At 39.6% G+C, this 23,019-nt stretch overlaps 1 protein-coding gene across 1 annotated transcript in view; it reads left to right on the top strand.

The window, feature by feature from the left end:
* The window catches only part of SLC9A4 (solute carrier family 9 member A4), a 50,883-nt gene that overhangs the window by 6,014 nt on the left and 21,850 nt on the right, over positions 1–23,019 (top strand). Inside the window, exons 3-8 of the mRNA XM_019525636.1 lie at positions 4,728–4,987; positions 10,657–10,874; positions 13,171–13,373; positions 14,403–14,489; positions 16,075–16,145; positions 18,253–18,414. Of these exons, the coding sequence (XP_019381181.1) occupies positions 4,728–4,987; positions 10,657–10,874; positions 13,171–13,373; positions 14,403–14,489; positions 16,075–16,145; positions 18,253–18,414 (1,001 nt within the window). The remainder of the gene's footprint in view (positions 1–4,727; positions 4,988–10,656; positions 10,875–13,170; positions 13,374–14,402; positions 14,490–16,074; positions 16,146–18,252; positions 18,415–23,019) is intronic.

The raw sequence follows: 23,019 nt of genomic DNA, 5'->3' as shown, positions 1-23,019 counted from the left end.
TTTGTCCAAAAACAAGAAGTTTTTAAGAAAAGGGGAAAAAAAAAGTGGTCCCCCCCCCCCCCCCCCCCACACGTATTCCACCTTTAAAAGTCTCAGCCTATTTAGCCCTATCTCTGGCAGGTGAAATGACCTGTCCTCCATACATCACCTTTATCTTGATCAATCAGTTAACTTTCAGTGATACCCTAGAAACAGGAATTTGATTAGTGATATCTTTTATGGGGTGAACTACATAGGTAGGAGACATATTAAACAATCTTTGGGGCATAAAATGATGCCCTAGACAGCCTCTCTGGCTCACTCAACCACCATCTCTTCTTTGTGGTTTAAAATCCCCTTTGACCTTTGGCTTTAAACTTGAGATGAGTAAACCATCCAACCGGGATGGAGCCAGATAGGTAGTTTCTTCCCCACTGATAGTGCAAATATTGCTCTCAACCTAAGAGTGTTTACTTCGGGTGTCTTATCTAATCATTTCCTACAGGCTTCTCTCTTAACAGCTGTCTTTCGGTTAACTATGCACTCAGGCAGGATAATATCATAGAAATAAACTGAGGTGCACATGAGAGGTATATAAAACAACACAGCTGTTTCCCAGTTCTTCACAACATGTTTATCAAGTTGAATGAACATGTTTAAAGGAAAACTTTTTAAGAAATGTGTCTGCATTTTGTACTGGATGCCGCACTCTACAGCTAGTCACTTAAGTGGGCAAAACCTCCCAAAATCAATAGATTGTGTTGTCAGAATAATGGCTTTGAACTTATTTCTATTTAAGGGAATGGAGGCCAAACTTGGGTCACCTTACTCATGTGAGCACTCCCATTAGCTTCAGAAGAATGATGTCTATAATTAAGATGAGGAGACTGAAGATATCTCACAACCTATTGCTCTATTGCTTGTTATGAACTGGGTGTTTGCGAGAGAATTGTGTATACAGAGAAAGGAGAGGTGAAATCAGTTCATTTCAGTCTAAACTCAATCAGGATCCATAAACTAGGTTTTCTTTTACCTGCCTCCTGTCAAGTGCTTCATCCGGCAGGCATGCTCTGAGATTTCCTAACAGAATGGGCTCCACACAGAATGCAATTGCAAGTATCACTTCCTTTTAAAATAATAGTGGTGATTGTGGTCCACCCTCACTTCTGTGGCAGCTTAGCAATGACAGCACTCAGCCAGCTCCCTGCTCAACTCACTGGTTTTTTTGGTTCCCATTCCCAGGGAGCCTAGGTACTGAACTCTGAATTCAAGATTTCCCTGGAATCTGGCTTGGGCCTTTGCAATGTTAATTGCCATTAAAAGAATTATAGGCAATTATAATTTATGGAATAGAAAGAATACCCTGTGACTCAGGTGGAGAGCACATACTCACTTATTCTCCCAGTGATAATCGGTGGCTAAAACAATCACTGTTCTTCCAGTGAATAATCCATGGCTTTTGCATAGAATAGTTCTTTAATGAGTACACACACCAAACATGCACATGCAATGGACAACTCAGGAAAAGGGTAAATTCAATGAGTAAGTTACTTGCTGAATTTAGTTTTTCCAGCCATACTTTCAGCAGTGCCCAGCACTTTGTATCAACAACATGTACCTTTCAAAATTGTAGAAAGAGGATGTGGTCAGTAGAGGAAGTGTAGTAGAGAATGGTTACTGTACCTTAATTGTTATCAGTTTACATACATTCGTCCAGTCTTTAAAAGATCCGCTACTGAGAAGGTTAATTTCATACTTTGCAGTTTGGAAAGCCTTACTTTTAGGAAGCTACCAGCTGGAACAATCACTGTATTTGGTGTGTCACCCAGTAATTTTGATATTGAGGCTCTCAGACAATCTATGGTATGAATACCATATGATAATTTGAAGTTATAGGAAGCAGCTTAAGGATAGATAATATCTGGCAATAAGGTTTCCATTTTTATGTGCTTGAACCTTCCATCTGCAAATATCTACCTCAGACTTATTAAATGATCTTCTTAAATGACTTAGAGAATGAAATACTAAAGAACCCAAGAGATATGAAGCACATTGGCCCTGTGTCTTGCAGGAGTGTCTCTGGAAAGAATACTTTCTGGGCAAGCATGGTGAAGACTTTTTGTCTTTAGAAATGTTTTTTTCAAACTTTCTTTAAAAGATTTACATGAATTGAATGTGACTGAGATCTAAGGATAACAGACATTATATGACTTATTACTAGCCAAGAATATTAGCAAAATTAATATTAATATCAATATCTGGGAGACCCAAGACTGAGCCATTCCCAGTGGCACCACAATATATGACAATAGTTGATTATTTTGAGCAAACTCACCTTGCTACAACATGAGAGACAAAGGTGAAGATCAGTGACCCAGTATCACCAGGATCTACTGCTTCCTCCCAGAACTGTTTGCCACATCTACAATCAAACATATAGATCTTGAATCAGCCTCTTCAGTCCTCTTAAGAATCATCAATTATTTCCATTTTACTGGAAGACTGTCATCCTCATAACTGCCAATGACACTGATTAACAATGGTCTGTGATTTATAATGGTACTGATAAACCCATATTAAATAGTTGCAACCTTTCCCTGCCACTTAAAAATGTAGCAATGAAAATTCCTGAATATTTTTCATCATGATCTTTTTCAGAACAAAGGTTATTTGGAAATATGGTGAGACAGTGGCTAACTTATGATTAATAAAAGTTAGTGTTACAGACCCAAGGAGCATCTTGACAAGCATGCACATGTAGAGGGGTGTGTTTACTGTACGACAACTAGCAGCGGCACGTATTTATGGTGCTGCTGTTTGTCCTGGGCATGCCCCTGCACACGTACTCTGGCACACAGCAAGTAGACCCAGATGGAGTAAGGGAGGCGCACGGCCTTACCTGGGGTTCTGGGAGGCCTTCTGGGGCAGCAGCAGCAGCAGTGAGCCGGCCACTCAGAGACTGGCCAGCAGCCAAAGCGTGGCTCTGGTCAGCCAGGGTCTGCTTTTCTGTGGTGCACACTGCTGCAGTATGCACTGAACTGCATTTTTCAGCAGCTTTTTTTTAACACGGGGTCAAAAAAACTCATTGTGCTACAGATTAGTAGTGTGGCAAACTGGTGTATGTGCTCTGTGTGCGGTTTGCAGTGCCTTAAAGGGATTTAAAGGGTACCACAAACCTCACGTGTGTGCTCATCAGGATGTGCCCCCAATGTATATATTGGGCCAAGTAGGCTTTAAAAGTCTTTCAAAATATAAATGGATGACTTTTTTAAACCCTTAAAGTTGAAATCATTAGCAACTTCTAAAATGCCGCCTTTGAAAACAAGGGAAATGTCATTAAAATAGAATATGTAAGAAAATAAAGGGCACAGAGGAGTTGATGGGTTTGGACCAGCACAAATGGAATGATTAATAACCGAGTCAGAAGAGAAATCAAAAAATGAATGAAAACGACCATTGAAAATAGAAAATGAACAACCCATGACTTCTAGCAAAGCTGGAAATTAGTAATATAACTGCTGTTGTTTAGTTATCTGGATTATCAAAACTATAGAGCAAATTCTAGTCTTAATCTAGCTCTAAGGGGTCAAAGAGGTTTTTTTATAAGTGAAAAGAAAAACCCAGTATTTTCAAATCATTGAAAAATATTTTGCTAGTAAGAACACAATTGTGGCAGGCATCTACTAAATCAGTTATATTAATGTCTATTATAAGTATTATAAAAGACTCGAGCATTTGTTAAATAAGAATTATGATAGAATTTGAACAATAATGAGTTGGGCATTTATCTATATCTGGTATGAGGCTTGGCTTCTATTCTATTATATTGCATTTTACATTCTCTAGACCACACTGAAAGCATTATCAATTTAAGAATAAAATCCAAGAAGGGTCTTAAACACTTAATATGGGACTTACGTGGAGTGTAAGAGCCTGAATCCAGAGCTGTGATTCTGAAAAGCTCTGCTCAGCTGCTGCCTGACCTGGTAGGCACCTAAATGCCCTAGGTGTCTTGCTTTTTGACTTTCAAGTACGTAAAGTAGGACCTCTGCACATACTCAGATTTGCCCCAGTCCTGATAAGACTGAGCAGTTCAGCACATAACTAATACCTAACACTAACTGGGATCCAGAAACTAGGGCCCAGAGCCTATTCTACCTGTTTAGCACCTAAGCAGTACTTAGACATCTAACTGCAGTCCTCTCTCACCCTGCTAATTCCCTGAGAAACCGGTTATGGTTGCCATTTTCTTTTAAGATACAGCTAGTTGTGATGCAAGTGATCTCTGCTGGCATAATAGCCCAGTGGTTAAAACACTTACCCAAGGTTACCTCCTGCTTCTGCCTTGAATTGTTTCAAACCCATACCTCCCCCCTCAATACCCTAAATACCAGATGGTAGGACAGTCTGGGTGGAAGATTTCTTCTGCTGGAGGAGGTGCTAAGCATGCAGAAAAGAATTAAAGGTCCTTGAACCATAGAGAAACAGGACATATAATGGACTATGACTGATGTGTTAAAGCACTTAACGGGGAGGTGATGGTCCTAGGGTCCAACACTGGATTCAAAGGCAGAGATTTGGGGGGGGGGTTGATGGTACATATTTTATCCAAGCCTGTTTAAATGTAAGTTTAGACTAGAACTTAAATTACTACATTGCTAAGCAATATAAATCAATGCATGATGCGTAATTAAAAATAAACATTGCGGATGTTGAAATATTTCTAACTGATGTCTCTTTGGATACAGGTGTTATATAATATATTCATCGCCTTCTCCCAGATGCATAGATATGAAGAGATTGAACCAGTTGATGTTCTTGCTGGGTTTGCTCGCTTCTTTGTGGTAGGGATAGGTGGAGTACTATTTGGCATCGTGTTTGGATTTGTTTCAGCATTCATGACTCGATTTACACAGAACATATCTTCAATAGAGCCTTTGCTGGTCTTCATGTTCAGCTATTTATCTTACTTGTCTGCTGAAACTCTTTACATCTCAGGAATTTTGGCGTGAGTATCCAGTAAGAATTTTCAAGTGCCTCCAACAGGGGTGGACTTCTATCCTTGCCATGGTTTTGGGTATAGTGTTGGTTACCACCTCTTTTTTTTGCTTGTGATTTTTCAGTGCCAAAAGATGTAATCTTGGCCCCTCTGATATATCTTTTTTGAACATAACATGACTGGACAGTGGACTGACTTTTACTATAGAATTTATTTCTGTGTAACATCCCAATAAGGTTCTGAGAGTGATACAGCTATATATTAGGGCTGTGCAAAGCTACGGTTGCTGATTTGATTCAGCAGAGATTCAGCTCGATTCGACAGCCAAATCTCCGAATTGAATCAGGAGATCCTTTTTTAATCTCTCCGAATCAAATAGGAACCCTTTGAATCAATTTGGGAGGTTTGGAAAGACTTGATGATTCAGACATAGACACAGCTTTAAATGCTTTTTCTACATATCTCAAAGTACCAGGCAGCTTGTGAAAGCTGAGATGGTGGGGCAGATGGAGCATCCCACTGGAGCATGGGGGGGCCTCCAGCACGCTCAGCAGCAGACCTGGAAGTGGACCAGAAACACTTCTGGTCCACTTCCAGGTCTGCCATGGAGTGCATGGGGGGACCACCCCCCACCCCCCCGCTCTGGCTCAGCAACTGGTACCTTCTGGGTTTGGTGGGGCACCTTAGCTCCCCCCGTGGCCAATCACTGAGCTGGATGGGGGGTGGCAGGTGGGGTCTCCTGCGTGCTCAGTGACGGACCCAGAAGTAGACCAGAAGTACTTCCGTTCCACTTCTGGGTTCACCGCTCAGTGTGCGGGGGGGTCCCCCCCATGCTTCTGTGGAATGCTTCATCTGCCCCACCATCACAGCATTCATGATCTGCACCTGGTACCTTGAAGTATGTAGAAAAAACGTTCAAAGCTGTGTCTGTGGCCAAATCACTGATTCGTCAAATCAGCATTGAATCTTCAGATTGAGATTTGGCTGAATCAAATCGGGGACAGTGATCCGTATCAACAAATTGAATCACTGTCCCCGGGCTGAATCCGAATTGAATATGGCCCATTTTGCACACCACTACATATATCAAATTGCTAATATAAAAAGAGCAAAAGATAATGGGTCAGATCTTTTTTCTCAATTATAGTTCTGTAAAATCAAGTGTAACTCAAGTGATTTCAATGGAATGATGCCTGGTTTGACTAGTATTGATTGGAATTGAATCCTGCCCAAAATACAGAACGCAGAAGCATTAACACATGCACACATACCCAAGGTTGTATGTATCTATGCCTATTAAGGGCATTAGCATCTCAGGTGAAGGGTACCTCCACAGATCACTCTCAGTTATTAAGGCTAATGTTTGAACATGGACACCAAGGACGAGATTCTTTCCCACCCGTTAGGCATGTAAGTGGACTTAATTACCTATGTGATTCTACCTCACCCTGCTCAAGCCCATGAACAATGTTAATATAAAAGGTGAGTGGGTCCTCCTCCTATTCTCTACTTTTTTTGTGACATAGTCTTAAGGCAGGGTAGATTTGCACCTTATAGACTAACCAAAGTAGATGTCTGTTTGTCTGTCTGTTTCATAGATTTCATAGACATTTGGGCTGGAAGGGACCCCGGAGGACCATCGAGTCCAGCCCCCTGCCACAGGGGGCAGGAAGTCAGCAGGGATCATAGGATCCAGCAAGATAAGCATCCAATTATGTCTTGAAGGCGTTCAAAGTGGGTGCTTGAACTGCCTCCAGTGGCAGTCTATTCCAAACCTTGGGGGCTCAGACAGTAAAGAAGTTCTTTCTTATGTCCATCCTGAATTGGTCATGGCAGAGTTTGTGATCGTTCGATCTTGTCATCTCTTAGGACGCTCTGGTGAACAGACATTGCCCCAGGTCCTGACGAGCACCCCTGATAACTTATAGGTGGCCACCAGATCACCCCTGAGCCTGCTGTGCTTTTCCGGGCTGAAAAGTCCCATAGTTCTCAGCCTCTCCTCATAAGGCCTGTTTTCCTGACCTCTGATCATGCATGTGGTTCTCCTCTGCACCCTCTCAAGCTTCTCCACATCCTTTTTGAATTGTGGAGCCCAAAACTGGACACAGTACTCCAGCTGCGGCCTCACCAAGGCCAAGTACAGTGGGAGAATGACATCCCGGGATTTCCTTGAGAAGCATCTATGGATGCAAGCCAGCGTTTTGCTCGCTTTACTAGCCGCAGCATCACATTGAAGACTCATGTTTATCTTGTGGTCAATCATGACCTCCAAGTCCCTTTCATCTGTAGTGCTAACCAGCGTAGCACTGCCAAGCCTATTAGCATGCTGCAGGTTTTTCCTCCCGAGGTGAAGATCCTTGCATTTTTTGGTGTTGAACACCATCAGGTTCTCATCCTCCCTTTTCATGAGCCTGTCAAGATCTGCCTAGAGAGAGAGGGAGGGGGAGAGAGAGAGAGAGCATGAGCGAACACACAATCTTTTGTGAGCTGTAGCTCACTTCATCACATGCCAGGAAGGCCATTCAGAAAGCAGAGTATAAGAAGAACAGAGAAATTAGAATGCAAAAGACAAGAGGTTGGGGAGAAAGTAGGAAGAGGAGGCAGGGGATCAGTGCTTGGAGGGACAGACAAACAAACAAACCCATAGGAATATGTTTGTTTTCTTGTCTCTCCCAGCATTGACCGCTTGCCTCTTCTCCCCTATCTCTTTTTCTCTTCCCCCACTTTGTTGCTTGTATTCTAATTTCTTTCTTCTTCTTATACTCTGTTTTCTGTATGTCCTTTCAGAGTCAGATGAAGTGTTGTACAGCTCATAAAAGCTTGGGCTAGACTTTGGTTAATCTGTAATGAGCAGATCTACCCTGGCTTTTACTTAACTTTAGACTAATATGGCTAACTACATCTCTTTAACATTAAGGGTCAGATGTTGAGATGTTACAAAAGTAGATTTTCAGGCACGTGAACAGAATAGAAAAGGATTGCACCTAGGCACTCAGCCTGGATATATATCACACATTCAAATAAGGTTTGAACTTCTTCTGTCTGCACTAGAAATGTGTTTCCTCAGAATATGTGTGGTAGGCCTAGATTTGTTCACAACAATAATATATAATTTTGGCTCAAATATGGAGTGTGCTTGCAGTATCATCCTCATTACCAGACAATGGTTTTGAATAATTAGCCCAATAAAGTAATTAATTAGATCTATAGAAAGCATTATTCTCAAACTTTAAGTGCATTTATAATGCAATGTTTAGAAACATATTATTCAGATCTAATAATTAAAATATATATGATTTTAATTTTCCACTGCTTTATACCTTTTGTACATGCTAAAAAAATTGTCCCAATTTTGCACCACTAATACATGTGCTGTCAATGACTACACTGATGCAGAACTAGATTTTAAACACACAAGTCCTAATTAATTAATTATGGACTTTCTCACTCCATCTGTACAAAGATAGAAAAAAGCTCACCAAATAAATAAGTAAAATCATTCTGTGGATTTTCATAGTATAAAAATTCATAACTTTTTATTCATGTGCTTTTATTTTCATTAGTTTATTGAAATTATTAGTAAAATAAAATAATAATTTTAGTGTTTGTTCTTTCTGGGCTATTAAGTATATTGTTGCTTATTTTAATGATGAGATGATATTGTTGCACTTTTCAATTATTGAGGAATTCATTCATTTTCTTCCTGGATTAAGAAAATCTATTTTGCATATGTTCCTAAAAGTCAACAGTATTAAACATTAATGTTTAATGGTTTTGTCTCAGCATGTCAAGGGCACCCTGTCTCAGTTATTCAAGGGCACCCTGTAGCTTTCTTTCTAATAAGTAAATAAGGGAGCATTTAGAGTTTTCTGAGCTCTCAAGATTGAATAACTAATTTAGGGGTGTGTGAAACAGGCCATATTCGATTCGGATTCTGATTAGGTCTGAATCAGAGACAGTGAATCGGTTTGTTAGTTCAGATCATTATCCTTGTTTCGATTCAGTGGAATCTGAATCTGAAGATTCAATGCTGATTTGGAGAATCAGCAATTCAGCCATAGGCACAGCTTTAAATGTTTTTTCTACATACCTTGAGGCACTAGGCACGGCTTGTGAACACTGCAATGGTGAGGTAGATGGAGTGTCCTACAGTAGCACTTCTGGTCCATATCCAGGTCTGCTGCCAAGCACACGGGTTCCCCCCGCAACCCTCTAGCTCAGCGATTGGCCACAGAGGGACCCCAGGTGCCCCCCCAGACCCAAGAGGCACCAATTGCCAAGCTGGAGGGGTGCAGGGAGTGGGGATCCCCTGTGCGCTCTCCAGTGGACCCTGAAGTGGACTTGAAGTGTTTCTGGTCCACTTCTGGGTCTGCTGCTGAGCACACTGGAGACCCCCCCACACTCCTCTGCCCCTCCATCACAATGTTCACGAGCCACCTGGTACCTTGATTTATGTAGAAAAAACATTTAAAGCTGTGTTCATCTGAATTGTTGAATCTTTCTGAATCTCTCTGAATCTATTCGGAGGGTACCTATTTGATTCAGAAAGATTAATGGGTCTCCTGATTTGATTTGGGTTTGGAGATTTGGCCGCTGAATTGAGCTGAATTGAATTAGTGACTGAAGCTTCACACAGCCCTAATAACTATCACCACACAGAAGCTTGCCAGGACTAAAATGTTGTCTATCTAAATTAGATGGTGATGTACCCTGCTGCCTATTAGTTCAGCCTTCAACCTGTTTTGTCTTCTTACACAGTCTTTAAAATGTGGAGAGGTGGATGGAGAGAGAAAATATTTGTGAGAATTTGTGACAACAGTTTTAACAGAGAACACAAAACCTGCCAAAGGACCAAATCTTTGTACTCTTCACATGCTAGGAAGTATCTTATTCCACACAATATCTCATTGCCTTCACTGAGAGTACTGAATAGGATGAGACTCAGTGTGGATCATATTATCAACTTTTAGCCAAATTGATTAGTAACAGGCTTAGAACAGAACAGGTGCTGCTTTGCATCTCTACCCAGGATAGCTTGTTTTGCATAGATGTAATGAGGCAGAGCCTAGGAATGGCCAAGGACAGGGAGGGAATTGCTGGAGCTAGTTCTCCACTGCCTAATATGTTGCCTAGTTCATAAGCTGAAATGGGCCACATACAGGACTTGTATAGGGTCCGTCACTCCCCCTATTCCAGGGCAAAGTAGAACCAGAAACAGACTCTAATACCCTGACTTGTATTTTCCAATGGTGCTGTAACAAGCCCCTTATTTGGGGCTTGGGACAGTCAATATTTAGTCCTATTTTTTAAAACAATAAATCACTTTCAATCAGAGTGTGATATCCTCCCTCACTGAGAAAAGTTGCCAAATTGGCCCCTCTATTTCTTCTACAGGACTGGATTTGGATACTCTTAAATACAATATCTATACAATTATACAGTCCTTTATTTCTTGAATAGTCCAACTGAAATCAAAGGCACAACTTGAGACAGAAGTTTCCATCGGACGTGAGGGAGGGTATGAGAAGCTAACTGTATGTTAGGTCCAAACAAGGAGATGTATAGACAATGATGATTGAACAATGTTTCAAATTAAAGAGCCTTTCTCTTTTAAGACCGCAAACAGAGAAGGCCACCACTAATGACGAATGCTTTGCTTGATATTTTTGATGGAGCAGGATGACGGCATGTGCAGTGACTATGAAAAAGTATGTAGAAGAAAATGTTTCCCAGAATTCCTACACAACCATCAAGTATTTCATGAAGATGTTGAGCAGTGTCAGCGAGACCCTGATTTTTGTGTTTATGGGAGTTTCTACGGTTGGAAAGAACCACGAGTGGAACTGGGCCTTTGTGTCCTTCACTCTGCTCTTCTGTCTGGTCTGGCGGGCCATAAGTAAGAGGCAAATATGTATATGTACATGTAGTTATCTTGGGTGGATAAGGCACTTTGCTTCCTTGAAAGATACTTTTTAGTGCAAGGGTAGACTTAGAAATTCAGTACCTACTGGTATAACTTGTTTAATTATGTTGTTAATTGGTGTGTCTTATTGATGAGGTCAGTTCACAAATATTAGGACTAGATTGGGGGGGGAAGGGGGGAGCCCTTAGGATTAACCATTCTTCTTCCTGAATGAGAAATTCTATCATTAAGCCTATATTTAGACTGACAATATAATTTACTATATTCATTCAGGTGAATGGGTTTTCAAATTGTAGTTATTGTATTTGCTCGAATGTAAGACAGCCGTGACTATAAGACAACTCCCCCAATAATTAGATCCTATATGTGGATAATTTATACATTCATTATAATTTTCCAGGTATAGAATCTACGTATTGAGGGGTTATCTTGAATCTACCCCCCACCCCGACTGCCACAGCAGGGAAAGCAGTGGCTAGGGGGATGGGACTGTCAGGTGGCCCTCTTGCCCTGCCCACTTCTTCCCCCTGCAGCCTTCCTCCCTCCCCTGCCACTTGCAACCCCCCCGGGCCCCCTGCTCTCCCAGTCTCTGCCTCTTTCCATCCCCACTCTCCTCCCCTTGCTGTCAGGGGCTGCTCTGGCTGCTCTGTCCTTGAGCACAGTGTGGAAGCTCTGCCCATGCCTGGCCATGCAGTAGTGTTGTTGCTGCTGGTCATTCAGGAAGGGAAAGGAGTTTCAATGTGCTCCATGCCCAAGAGAAACACCAGCCCAAGTCGGAGCTGAGCTGTGCCTGACATCAAGGGGGAAGGAAGGGGGCAAGCAGAGGGGTGGGCAAAAGCTTCTGAGGGGTAAAGAGTGGAGCAGGAGGCTGCTATGGGTCTGACTGGCACCAACCTGAGTTCAGTGTCAGAATCAGGGCTGCAGCAGTCACCTACTCCTTACTCTGCATCGTCTAGGGATATAAGATGGGGGGGCTTCCCCCCCCATATTTTTGTGAGGGGGAAATCCTCATTTTATATTCATGTAGCAGTTCACTAACAATGATAAACCCTGAATGGAATCTTAACATATCCTTGGCAATTTAGATGACCTTTGCGATTTGAAACAAATAGAGAATATTTGCTATTTTAATTTGCTCTCCAAGAGGAAGAAGCTTTAACACCCTATGCTCTCAAAAAGGAAGAAGCTTTACACCCAAGCTTTTGTATCACTCGTGTAAAACTCCAGACTAGGCAGCTCCCTCCCCCATGCTGCATGATTTTCAGCAGGTGTGTCTTTCAGGATGGAGACAGACATTGCCTTTTTAAAGAAATCCTTACATATATTTCCAAAAGAGCTGAACAATTTTGGATGACACTTAAAAGTCAACTTAAGGCAGACACCTAACATGTAAAATCTGAGGTCAAACTGTAAATTTTGGCACAGTTGTAAGCAAGCAAAAAGTGTCTTACACTAGGCAATTTTGCTATTTTGATAACTGGTAGGGCTACAAGACCTGTCTATAATAATTCAGTACTGTTTTTGATGATGAATGTATTAAAATAGAAGAATTCTAATTCTTACATTTCAGTATTATCATCATTGGTGATGCTAATGTGAAATCTAAGACATCAGCATATTTCTATAAAAAAATTGGCTGTTGGAAAAGGACACAAAAGAGTAACAGAAAACAGGCAGCACGCAAGACGTATTCCGAATATAAGCCACGCTCTACCCCTAGTTACAACATCATGCACAATGTTTTGTTAGTTTTTCCTTTCATCAGAACAAAACAAAACTGGAGAATTAAGTAGTCTCATTCTGGCTTGCTTTATTATTGTTAGCCTTTGAATGAATCTGTCAAAAGGGCTGAGTCTCAGGTGAAACACTGTTCGAACATACAGGTCTTGAATTGTGCAAGACAAAAAAAATATTACTAGAGAAGAAACAGGAAGAGCGGCAATAAATGGAAGAGCCCCATAGAAGCACAGTCTAAAAACACAAATGGAGTGAATAACATATCCTATCTTTTTCTCTGATACAACACATACAAAAAAGCTATAATAGAAAGCATAGACTTCATGACAAATATACAAGCTACACTAAAACATTGTATATACAATTTGTCCTGTTATAAGCATTGTGTTTTCATATATTGAAGCACAGTCCCAATGCTCTCCAAAGAAGTTACTACCAAAATAATGGGAAAGCAGACTGTCAGTGGTTTGGAGTTGAGGTTTTGTTTCACATCAAGTATTCCTGGTTAACAGTAGTTTTCTCCCCTTTTTAGGTGTGTTTGCTCTCTTCTACATCAGTAACAAGTTTCGGACTTACCCCTTCACTGTTAAAGACCAGCTCATTATTTCCTACAGTGGTCTTCGTGGAGCCAGTAGTTTCTCGCTTGCATTTTTGCTTCATGCATCTCTCTTCCCTAGAAAAAAAATGTTCATTACTGCTACCCTTGTAGTTATCTATTTTACTGTATTCATCCAGGTAAGTAGGTTTTGTAATGGACTCATTTAATTTCATATAGACAAGAGGTTTCAGACTTAAGATTGCATCAAGATATGCACTTAAGCTGGAATTAAATCATTCTAGTTCAGACTTCCAACAACTGCATCTAGTCACTAGATTAAACACAATAAATTGTTGCTGGCTAATCTAGTTTTCCATCTTGGCTAAATAATAAATAACTTTGCCAGAGGAACTATATAAAAACATATTGTCTTTAAAATTGTTGTTGGAGATAGCTGTTTTTTCATGTCATCAAAGCTTGAGAGCCTCAATCACAAATAACTCCCATTCTAAACTACATGGGCAGCATCCTTGTGTTTTGGAGAGATGCTATACATTAGTTTTGACACTTACAAGAAGAGTCATTTCCCATTTGTGATGCTCTTAGAGGTGTACAAAGGATGCACATTCTGTTTCATACAGTGGTGTAAAATGTTGTCAAGATTCACCCAAAACATGTTTTTTTCAGTTTTCTGCCACAAAGAATTTCTGTAAAATTCCTTTGTCTTAGTGAAAACAAAATTGAGAAATTTTAAAATTCTCTGTGGAAAAAAATTCAAAAATAATTGTTTTGGGCCAATCAATTCTCTTTCCATGTTACTATACTATGGTACAGTATAAAATTGTAAGAGCTGCTTCAAAATAAAAAGTCAAACTGCTTCTTTTTGGAAATGCTGCAGTTGGATGTTTTGTCCCTACTAAAATTTTGCTCTTATTTTCTCCTTAATAAAATATTGTCCTGTTTGTAAGTGGGGTATGGAAAAGATGGTTTACGTAGGTGAATTCTTTGAGTTTTAAAACTATATTGATTAAAATGTAATTTTGATTTTAAAATAGCAATAATTCTTCTAAAAATATTCTTATTTTTTCTGTTTTTCCGCCTTTATCCCTGTAGCCTACATTCTTCTTTCCTAGTTGTTTAAATAAGAAGTAATCACTTCATTTTCCCCCTCCTCTGCATATATTAATCAAAATAATTAATTTTCTCACTCATCATTCCAAATACAGGGAATAACAATTGGCCCATTAGTCAAGTATCTAGATGTTAAGAAGACCAATAAAAAAGAGTCTATCAATGAAGAGGTGCATATGCGAGTAAGTTTTTGTTATCAATAGAATGCTATCAATAGACTGTTTTCTAAAAAGGAAAGGAAAAAAGATGGGATTTTCAAATTAGGCTGAGAGAGCTGGACATACAACGCCCATTGAAACTGAGTAGAATTTTGGCGACTAACTCTTTCAGGCTGCATTGTAAATCCTAGCCAAAATATCTTAAAATATTACAGGGTGTTAGCATCTCTAGAGTGAATATCAAATAAGGCTCGACATAGTATGGATATGGATGTTACCCAATTATACTTTCTAGAACACAGAATAGAGTCTTTTAAAGACATACAACAGTGGAACAACATAGCAATCAGATTTGTCCCTTTATATCTTGATGCCTGTGGTTGTCATATAAAGTAGGGTTTACTAAAAACCATCTCAGCAATTTGCATATAGTGAGTAGACACCCTTCCTGGGCAAGTGCCATGAATATCTGCAGAATTTAAATTCTTACTACGGAAGTGTCTTGCCCACATGTTTGAGGAGAAAGCCTTCCAAATGTGAAGCAAGTGTGAAGTGATGAAGTGTCACTTTCTTCAATGTTCAGTTCCCTCCATTGTTTCTACTGCTATAGTTAAGTTTGCCAAACTACAGCTGACTTTCCCCAAACCACAATGTGAAGATTTTTCAGATTCCATTCCTGTCATTGTTTGTCCTACCTTAGCCAATAGTAAACCCAGAATAGACTTAAAACACATTATTCCATTTTATTGATTAAAAATAAACTTATCCAAAGGCACGGAGACTTTTATTGAAAGATTCTGAATCCTTTTGGAAGACAATTTTGCTTCCACATCACAACGCTTTGTTTTGGACTTCCATCCCATTACACCGAAAGATAAGGGATAGGGAAAAAAGAACTTATTTAAAGCTGTGCAAAGCAGAGACACATGTTTAAATTTGCACAGTTACTATTCTGTTGGCATTTATAGGGCTACCACGTGCATAAAGCTCAGCACATGTATATGTGCTAGTTAAATCACTGCAGCTAAGCTGACTTTACTTTGTCCAGAAAACAACCCTCAGCGTTTTTATCTTTATATTAAAATTAAAATGATTTTCTGTAAAATATTATATTAATTTAGCTATAATATCTAGACATAAAGATATATCTACTGAGTTCCCATAAGATACTGTACTGGAAATTCATAAGGGTGACTCCAAATTCTGATAATCAGTAGCAGATACATTTGTATTGAACTACGTTACAGGAAAAGGAAAAGTTTAGGAGACTTAGGATATTAGAATGTATTGGGGAGGTTGTTTGGATTCATATACTTTTATGAATTTCTTGAATTGTTTTTTTCTCAAACTTTTTGGACTTGTAGAAATCCCTGCCAATCTCAAAAATTTCTTGTGGGTCACCAAGCACCCTAACCAGCACATTTTTAACTAACCATCTGCCTGCTATGGCCTTGCTGACTGTCAGTCTTCCATAGTCCACATTTTGAGAACCACTGCAAAATGTGTACCATTGTGTAAATACCTTAAAATCTGGTTTCCTATTAAATATGGTTTTAACTTTATTTTCATATCAAAGCCAATTACTGTTTTCATTGATTTATTTCTCTAGTTGATGGACCATTTGAAGGCTGGTATCGAAGATATATGTGGCCACTGGGGTCATTATCAATTGAGAGATAAGTAAGAAAGTTTTATTACTGACACTATAATAAAATAACTTGTTTGTGATATATTGATCTATTAAAAGTTAAATGCAACAGGAAATTCACAGTGTACTCAGGGAGGCTTAGATTAGAATGAAAATGTCAGGTGTGTGTGTCATATCCTACTTAAAAAAGAAATAATTCAAGTTCTTCGGATAACCATCATGTTGTGAAGTATTTATCTGTTTTACTAATTTGCTTTCTCACAACATAGGAGAAAACAGGTAATTTGGGAAAAGAGTATAACATGTACACTCATAGCACATGTATCCAAAAGCCAGGAAAGAAAGCCTAAATATAAGCTTAATATAATTTATTTAAATTTAAATTCAGATTGCAAGCTACTTGAGGCATGGATCTCTCTTTTTATCTGACTCTAAATGTCCATGCAAATACATGGCACTGTATTTGTAACTTAATAAGAAGTCAGTAATAATTAGTCATTTTTCCTGTAATGTCTTTGTAAAAAATAAGATTACTGAGCTTGTTCTCAGTAACTAGGTAGCAGCACAAATGGTTAGGTTAAACTATAACTAAGTCCATCAATTAATATATCTATTGCATTATGATCTGATGCTTTATCTCATCTCACTTTATACAGAAACAGCATGGGAGGAGCATTGGATCTTCCATAGGTTATTTTGTGATGCTTTGAAAGACCCATCCTCCCAGTAGTGTGACTTAATTGCAATTTGCTTTATGGCCTTTTCATAAGCATATCTATCTATCTATCTATATCATCACCAATCTGCCAAATATTTTTGCATCTCCAGTGGTTCCTGTATAGTTATACATGGTTACAAGGTAGAATATCCTTTCTACCAGATAGGGCATGTATTTCAGCAAATTTTGAAACTGTAATATTCCTATGCAATAAGCTAAAATGGCCCTGAAGGGAATCTGTAGAGGTGCATAGGCTCTTTAAAATAGAGGCACAGTTTAGGAAACTATATATCCACATTGCAAGTTAGATAAATGGCATTTCTGACACTTATCTCACATCTACCCAATTGATCTCTTAAGAATTCTGTTATGAAATCTGTTAAGAAATAACAATAATGTATTGTTTCAATGTAGGTAAAGGCTAAGAAAACCTCATATATAAAAATAGTGAAAATAAGAAAGTTGTATGAGGCTATTCCTTGTATTGTTTTATGTAGCCCTTAAGAGAGCTTATCATGTGCTTTTCAGAATTGGTTACCTAAGTGAACTGACACTCAAGATAGCTTCTTGTTCCTCCAAACATCCTTAGTGACAAAGAAGGCAGATTTGTGCACAGTCCTCTACTATTACAGAAAAATATTAAAAATGGGTCCTTCCTACAAGACATTGTGTGAATTATAAAATGCTTTTCAGAGCACTTGAAAACACATTTCCTACCCTGGTAAACTGCCCTATAGAAAAAACAATTACAAGAGCTGTTCTTGTTTTGTTAAATTAATGCCTGAAAGCAAATACCTGCTTCTAAATACATACATAGACACACAACAGTATATGTGGTATTTTAGCCATATATTATAATATTCAGCACGCATACACACATCATTTTGCAGTCCATTCAATTTCTCTGTCATTTACAATATAAAGATATATATTTTTTCTCCTAATTGGCAGGAGTCAAAATCATCAGCAACATAATGGGACCAAACTACTATAACTACTGGGCCATTTAAAACATTATTGGTGCCTGGTTGAATAGGCAAGGATTACTGTAAGTGCAGCTGCTGCTGTTACAAACTATTAGAATACAACATTTGTACAAAAGCGTAGAGACTGGCCATACTCTTTTCTTACAAATGTGGTGGTGCTATATGCTAACCCTCAGCCAACCTTCTTTTTTTGCCATGATTGCAGCTTGTTTCTCTCTTTTGTCTGGCAAATTTACAAGCTATGTGGACCAGTGGGCTATGCCAAATGTGCCCCTACAGGTTTCTGTTCACTGGTCCTTCAGGAGTCCATGGGTGACTATGATTTGAATCCCATTTCCACCACTTAATTATATATGTATTTGAATGATGCTGATTTTGTCTGAGAGGAATATAGACATGTTGCCTCTTTATATTTTTTTAAATTCCTATTCACAGATTTAAAAAGTTTGACAATAAGTATCTAAAGAAAATCTTAATCCGGAAGAACGAGCCCAAATCCAGCATTGTGTCTCTGTACAAGAAACTGGAAATAAGACAGGCCATTGAAATGGCAGAGAGTGGAATGATAAGTTCAGCTGCATCTACAGCTTCTTTTCAGTGAGTATCAGCTTCCTACTATCTCATAAAACTGGGGAAGGTTGAGGGGGGTGGGGAGATCAAGCAGGGGGAGGCAACTGAGGCAGTTCCCACCTTTAAAGGGCATGTGAGAGGAACAGGGCCATCTGCAGAGAGAAGCTACTGTTAGGTACTGGGACCTTGAACATATCATATTCATGGAAAGGTAAATTTATAATTTGGTGTCCAAAAGCTATAAAGGCCTTCACTTCATTCATGTTTTCCAGCAGAAATGGGCAAAGCTGAAGAGGTCTGGAGAGTCAGGCCTAGATTTAGCTCTGATTGCTTTGTATTACTGCAGTGATGCAAAGCAGTCTTATGCCTCATTTTACTGGCTGGTAAATTCTGACTTACTGATGCTTTATGTTGAAAGATTTTTATTAGGGAATGCAAAGTACTGGCCCCGACTTCTTAAATTTGAACATTTGAGATAAATAGCTTTAAACCATGCTCTCCTTTAAAGTAGATCTTATGGTAATAACTTCAGGTTAGCTTTCTTGGATGTTTCTGACACTTTCTTGGCCGGAACTCAGTTGCAGAGATGGGCAAAAATGGAAACAGTGAAGAAAATGTTAAATACTCATTTCAAATATCAGAAAATACTTGCTTTGTCAGTTGAAGGAAGGATTTTTAATTTTTTTTTTATCAGCCAAAGGATTTTTTTAAATCAGGCAAATTACCTGTCTCCAGTTTTCTTAACTAGTGGGTTAAATGATATCAGTTTGTCAAAGGATAGCTGTACAGAGGGAGCAGGCTGGTTGCTCCATATTTCAGGATAAAGCAGTCTGCTTCCTCTAGCCTGCTGGACCAGCCCCCAGAGATGCATACAAGGATGGAGTCCACAAGCCCCTTCAACACAGAAACACAAAGATGTGTAGGAGAACATTTTTCATAGTCCTCCCATAATCCTCATGCTCAAGGAGAAAAATTACAAAGTAGCTTCAAAAAGTGAGCCTGGGAACAAAAATTCATAAGCTGAGTGGACACTAAAAACCAAGGACTGAACACAGATACTGACTTCCTGTCATACTATAAGCTACCTGATTCCTGCTAATCTCTTTTACACTACAGGTGATAACAACCCCCTTTCCTTTTGAACAGTCTTGATCTTCCACTAATCATGTTATCCTGTCTTCTGTGATTTGCGTGTCTGCTACCCCTGGGAATTTTCCTCTTTTCCCCTCTTCGCCAATTCTACAGTACTGCTGGCTGTTTTTAATTGTTGCTGTGCTTGCTGTTTCTCAGACCTGAAAAGAATACATTGCATTTAAAAGCTTGTCTAAATCTATCACAGCCAGGCAGTTGGTCCAATAAAGATAGCACCCACAAAAATCCCTAGCTCCAGCACAAGAAGTAATTTAAAAGCAATGGAAATCCATATGAAACAGTTGCGGGGAGGGGAGGAGGGGGACAGGGCAGGGGGAGCGTAAACAGACACAAGCTCTATAGAAATCAATAAGTAAACTATTCCCAGTGCAACACAATCCTTCTGCTGAGATCAGGACACCTCTGGATAAACCCTTATAAAACATAAAGAGTTAGATCCTGCAAATTTATTCTTTATTCTCCCATTTACCTCAATGTAATGGCATCCAAGTAAGTATAGCCATAAGAGTGTTTAAAGGTTACATCCCAAGAAAATAACTACTTTACATATATTCCAGCTCCTCTTCAAACTTCAGATGTGGGCTTGATTATGCCAAAGTTAGTCTGCTTTTGTTTTAAATTCCTATGTGACTGTGTAATTAAGCCTAGGCAATTTCTTTCTAAGTCACAGTTGGTGAGTGTATGGCATTAAAAATGGTTAGGTTCTCTTCAGATTCTACTTTTGTTATGCATCAGAAATATTTGTAGTTGAATTTGGAAAGTATAAATAAGAAATCTGAAATGAATCTTTGACAAGCAGACGATATTATTATTTTTCATTAAAAAAACCCAACTGATTTCATATAATTTTATCAATTTACTCCTGAACTGATAATGTAGATTGAAATATATTCTAAATAAATAATTTACATAATGGGCCCAAGTTTGTCAGGTTTAACCGGGTAGAATAGAATCTTGCTGTACACAAGTTCAGATATCATTGCTCTCACTGAGTAATTCTCCTAGTTCTTGAGCCATCGATGTTTTCTTATGCAGTACAAGGCTACAGAATGTAAAAGTATCAGAATCTGGCCCTGTATGAATAGTTTCATTAATTTCAAGGACAGCTTGTAAGGTAAGGCACTGTTTAATGTGAGTCATGTAACAAATTCTGGCCATATTTTAAAAATCCCTGAAAATGGGGATTTAGAATGTAACTCTGAGGTATTTACTATAAAGCCACATTTGCAAGGCCCTGATAACTTGATCCCTTTTTCACCAGCACTCCTGATCAGCTTAACAGGCACATCATTGCTATCAAGGGTCCTCACACTTTAGAGAAACGAGCAACAAGTCTTTTTTGATAAACAGAGCAGATCTGTTCTGGATTCATTCCAAACTCATAACTTCCATTCACATGAATGGGATTCTGGTGGGTGCAGAATATGCATTAGGTATTTGCAAAGTGGTTTGGAAAAAATTACCCATTGACTGTGTAACAAAGACTCTATATTTGAATTAAAATAGAGCACTTAGTTATAATGGCTTTGGAGAATATAAGACTTAGAAATAAAGTTTTCAGAGAATAAAGCCCAGGCAAGTAGATACAGTAGGCATCATATTTGCATGGCTGTATTTTAGGAAATGAACATTAAAGGTACTCAATTGAAGGAGAAGGACTTGATGCTGGTTCCACATTGTTTTAACTCTAAATTAAGGAGAATTTTTATTTATGTATACTGTCTCAGAATCAGGGAGAAACTTTAATTCCTAAGGATTCCTAGGAAGGAGCTATCCTAGTTAAATTCTACTTGTACAACTGGATAGAGATTCAGAAAGCTCAATATCTGGCAGAAATGGAAAAAAAAAGGATAAGGTTTTTTTTTAGAAATTCTGTTAACTAGCTCTGTTTTTTAGGAACAAGTATAGACAGTATGTCGGATTTGTTCATGATCAGACTAGTTTGTTTTTGCCAATAGAGAGATATACCCAGTTGTATATCAGAGATGCATAACTTTTTAAGGCAACAGCCTGTTTCATAGGATCTAATGAAGTAGGCTGTTGCCTGTGAAAGCGTATGCATTTCTGAGTGACTTAGGCTAGGGACAGAAGTTACACATAAACTGGTATAAGTGATCAGAAATTGGTTCAAATCTGTAGCACAACAGAAGTTCAGTATGGAGAAACAGTTTTCAAAATGACTAAAACCGATTTAAGATAAACCTGGATGGATATAGTATCAGACTTAACTGATTTAGTTTAAATTGGTTTATTGAACTTCCATACCAGATCCCCTCCAGAGTCAAGTTAATTCACAGTCCCCCAGCATCCCAGGATGCTTTGCACCTTCCCCACAAACCTCTCCTCTCAGGGTCGGCAGGCTAGCCTTGGCCCAAGCTGTCTGCTCCAGCCAAGCAGGAAGGCATGCTCTAGTGCCCCCAGCTTCTGGCCTGAGCTACTGCAAGCATGTGGCTGCATTTCTGGAATCAAAAGTGAATGCCTGTTCATTTGCTGATTGGTCCAATCTATCCAGCTTAGACTAACCTGCCAAAACTGAATCAATTCAGCCTCAGAATTTTTGACTGTCTGTACTTAGCTTTAGTCTCTAAGATGCTACCCTGCCCTGCCTTCCAACTAACTACCTCTCTTTGCACCAGCGATGTTACCAACTCAGTAATGATTTTTCCAATAAAGCACCTGTGCAGGAAGCTGCAATAATAATGATCAGTGAGAAAATTTCAATAAAGATAATTTTATAGAATCATAGAATCAATGAGTCGGAAGGGACCTAGATAGATCATTGAGTCCGACCCCCTGCCATGGGCAGGAATGAGCACTGGGGGTGGAAAGGGTCATAAGACCCCAGCCAGGTGCCTATCCAGTCTCCTCTTGAAGATTTCCAGGGAAGGTGAGAGCACCACCTCTCTGGGAAGCCTATTCTAGGCTCTGGCCACCCTTGCAGTGAAGTAGTTCTTCCTAATATCTAACCTAAACCTAGCTTGTGGCCATTGTTCCTGGTGACTCCAAGGGGGGCCCTAGTGAACAGACTTTCCCCGAGTCCCTGCTGGTGGCGCCTGATAAGGTTGTAGGCAGCCACAGTCTTCTTTTGCGAAAACTGAGGAGATTCAGGTCCCTCAGCCTCTTCTCACAGGACTGGCCACGGAGGCCCCCAATCATACGAGTGGCCCTCCTCTGGACCCTCTCCAGGTTCTCCACGTCCCTCTTGAAGTGCGGTGCCCAGAACTGGACACAGTACTCCAGCTGCGGCCTGACCAGTGCCGCATAGAGGGGGAGCAAGACCTCTCTGGACCTGTTAGTGATGCCCCTGTTGATGCATGACAGGGAGCGGTTGGCTCTGCCTATTGCTTTGTTGCATTGGTGACTCATGTTCATCCTGGAGTCAATTATGACTCCTAGATCTCTCTCTGCCTCTGTGCTGCTGAGAGGGTCAGCCCCTAACCTATAACCATAATGCTGGTTCCCTCTCCCCAGGTGCAGCAC

This window comes from Gavialis gangeticus, unplaced genomic scaffold (assembly GCF_001723915.1).
Source record: "Gavialis gangeticus isolate Ggan-Ray unplaced genomic scaffold, GavGan_comp1, whole genome shotgun sequence".
NCBI lineage: Eukaryota > Metazoa > Chordata > Crocodylia > Gavialidae > Gavialis > Gavialis gangeticus.
The sequence above is the reverse complement of the archived record's forward strand: the minus strand, read 5'-3'. Positions and strand labels throughout refer to the sequence as shown.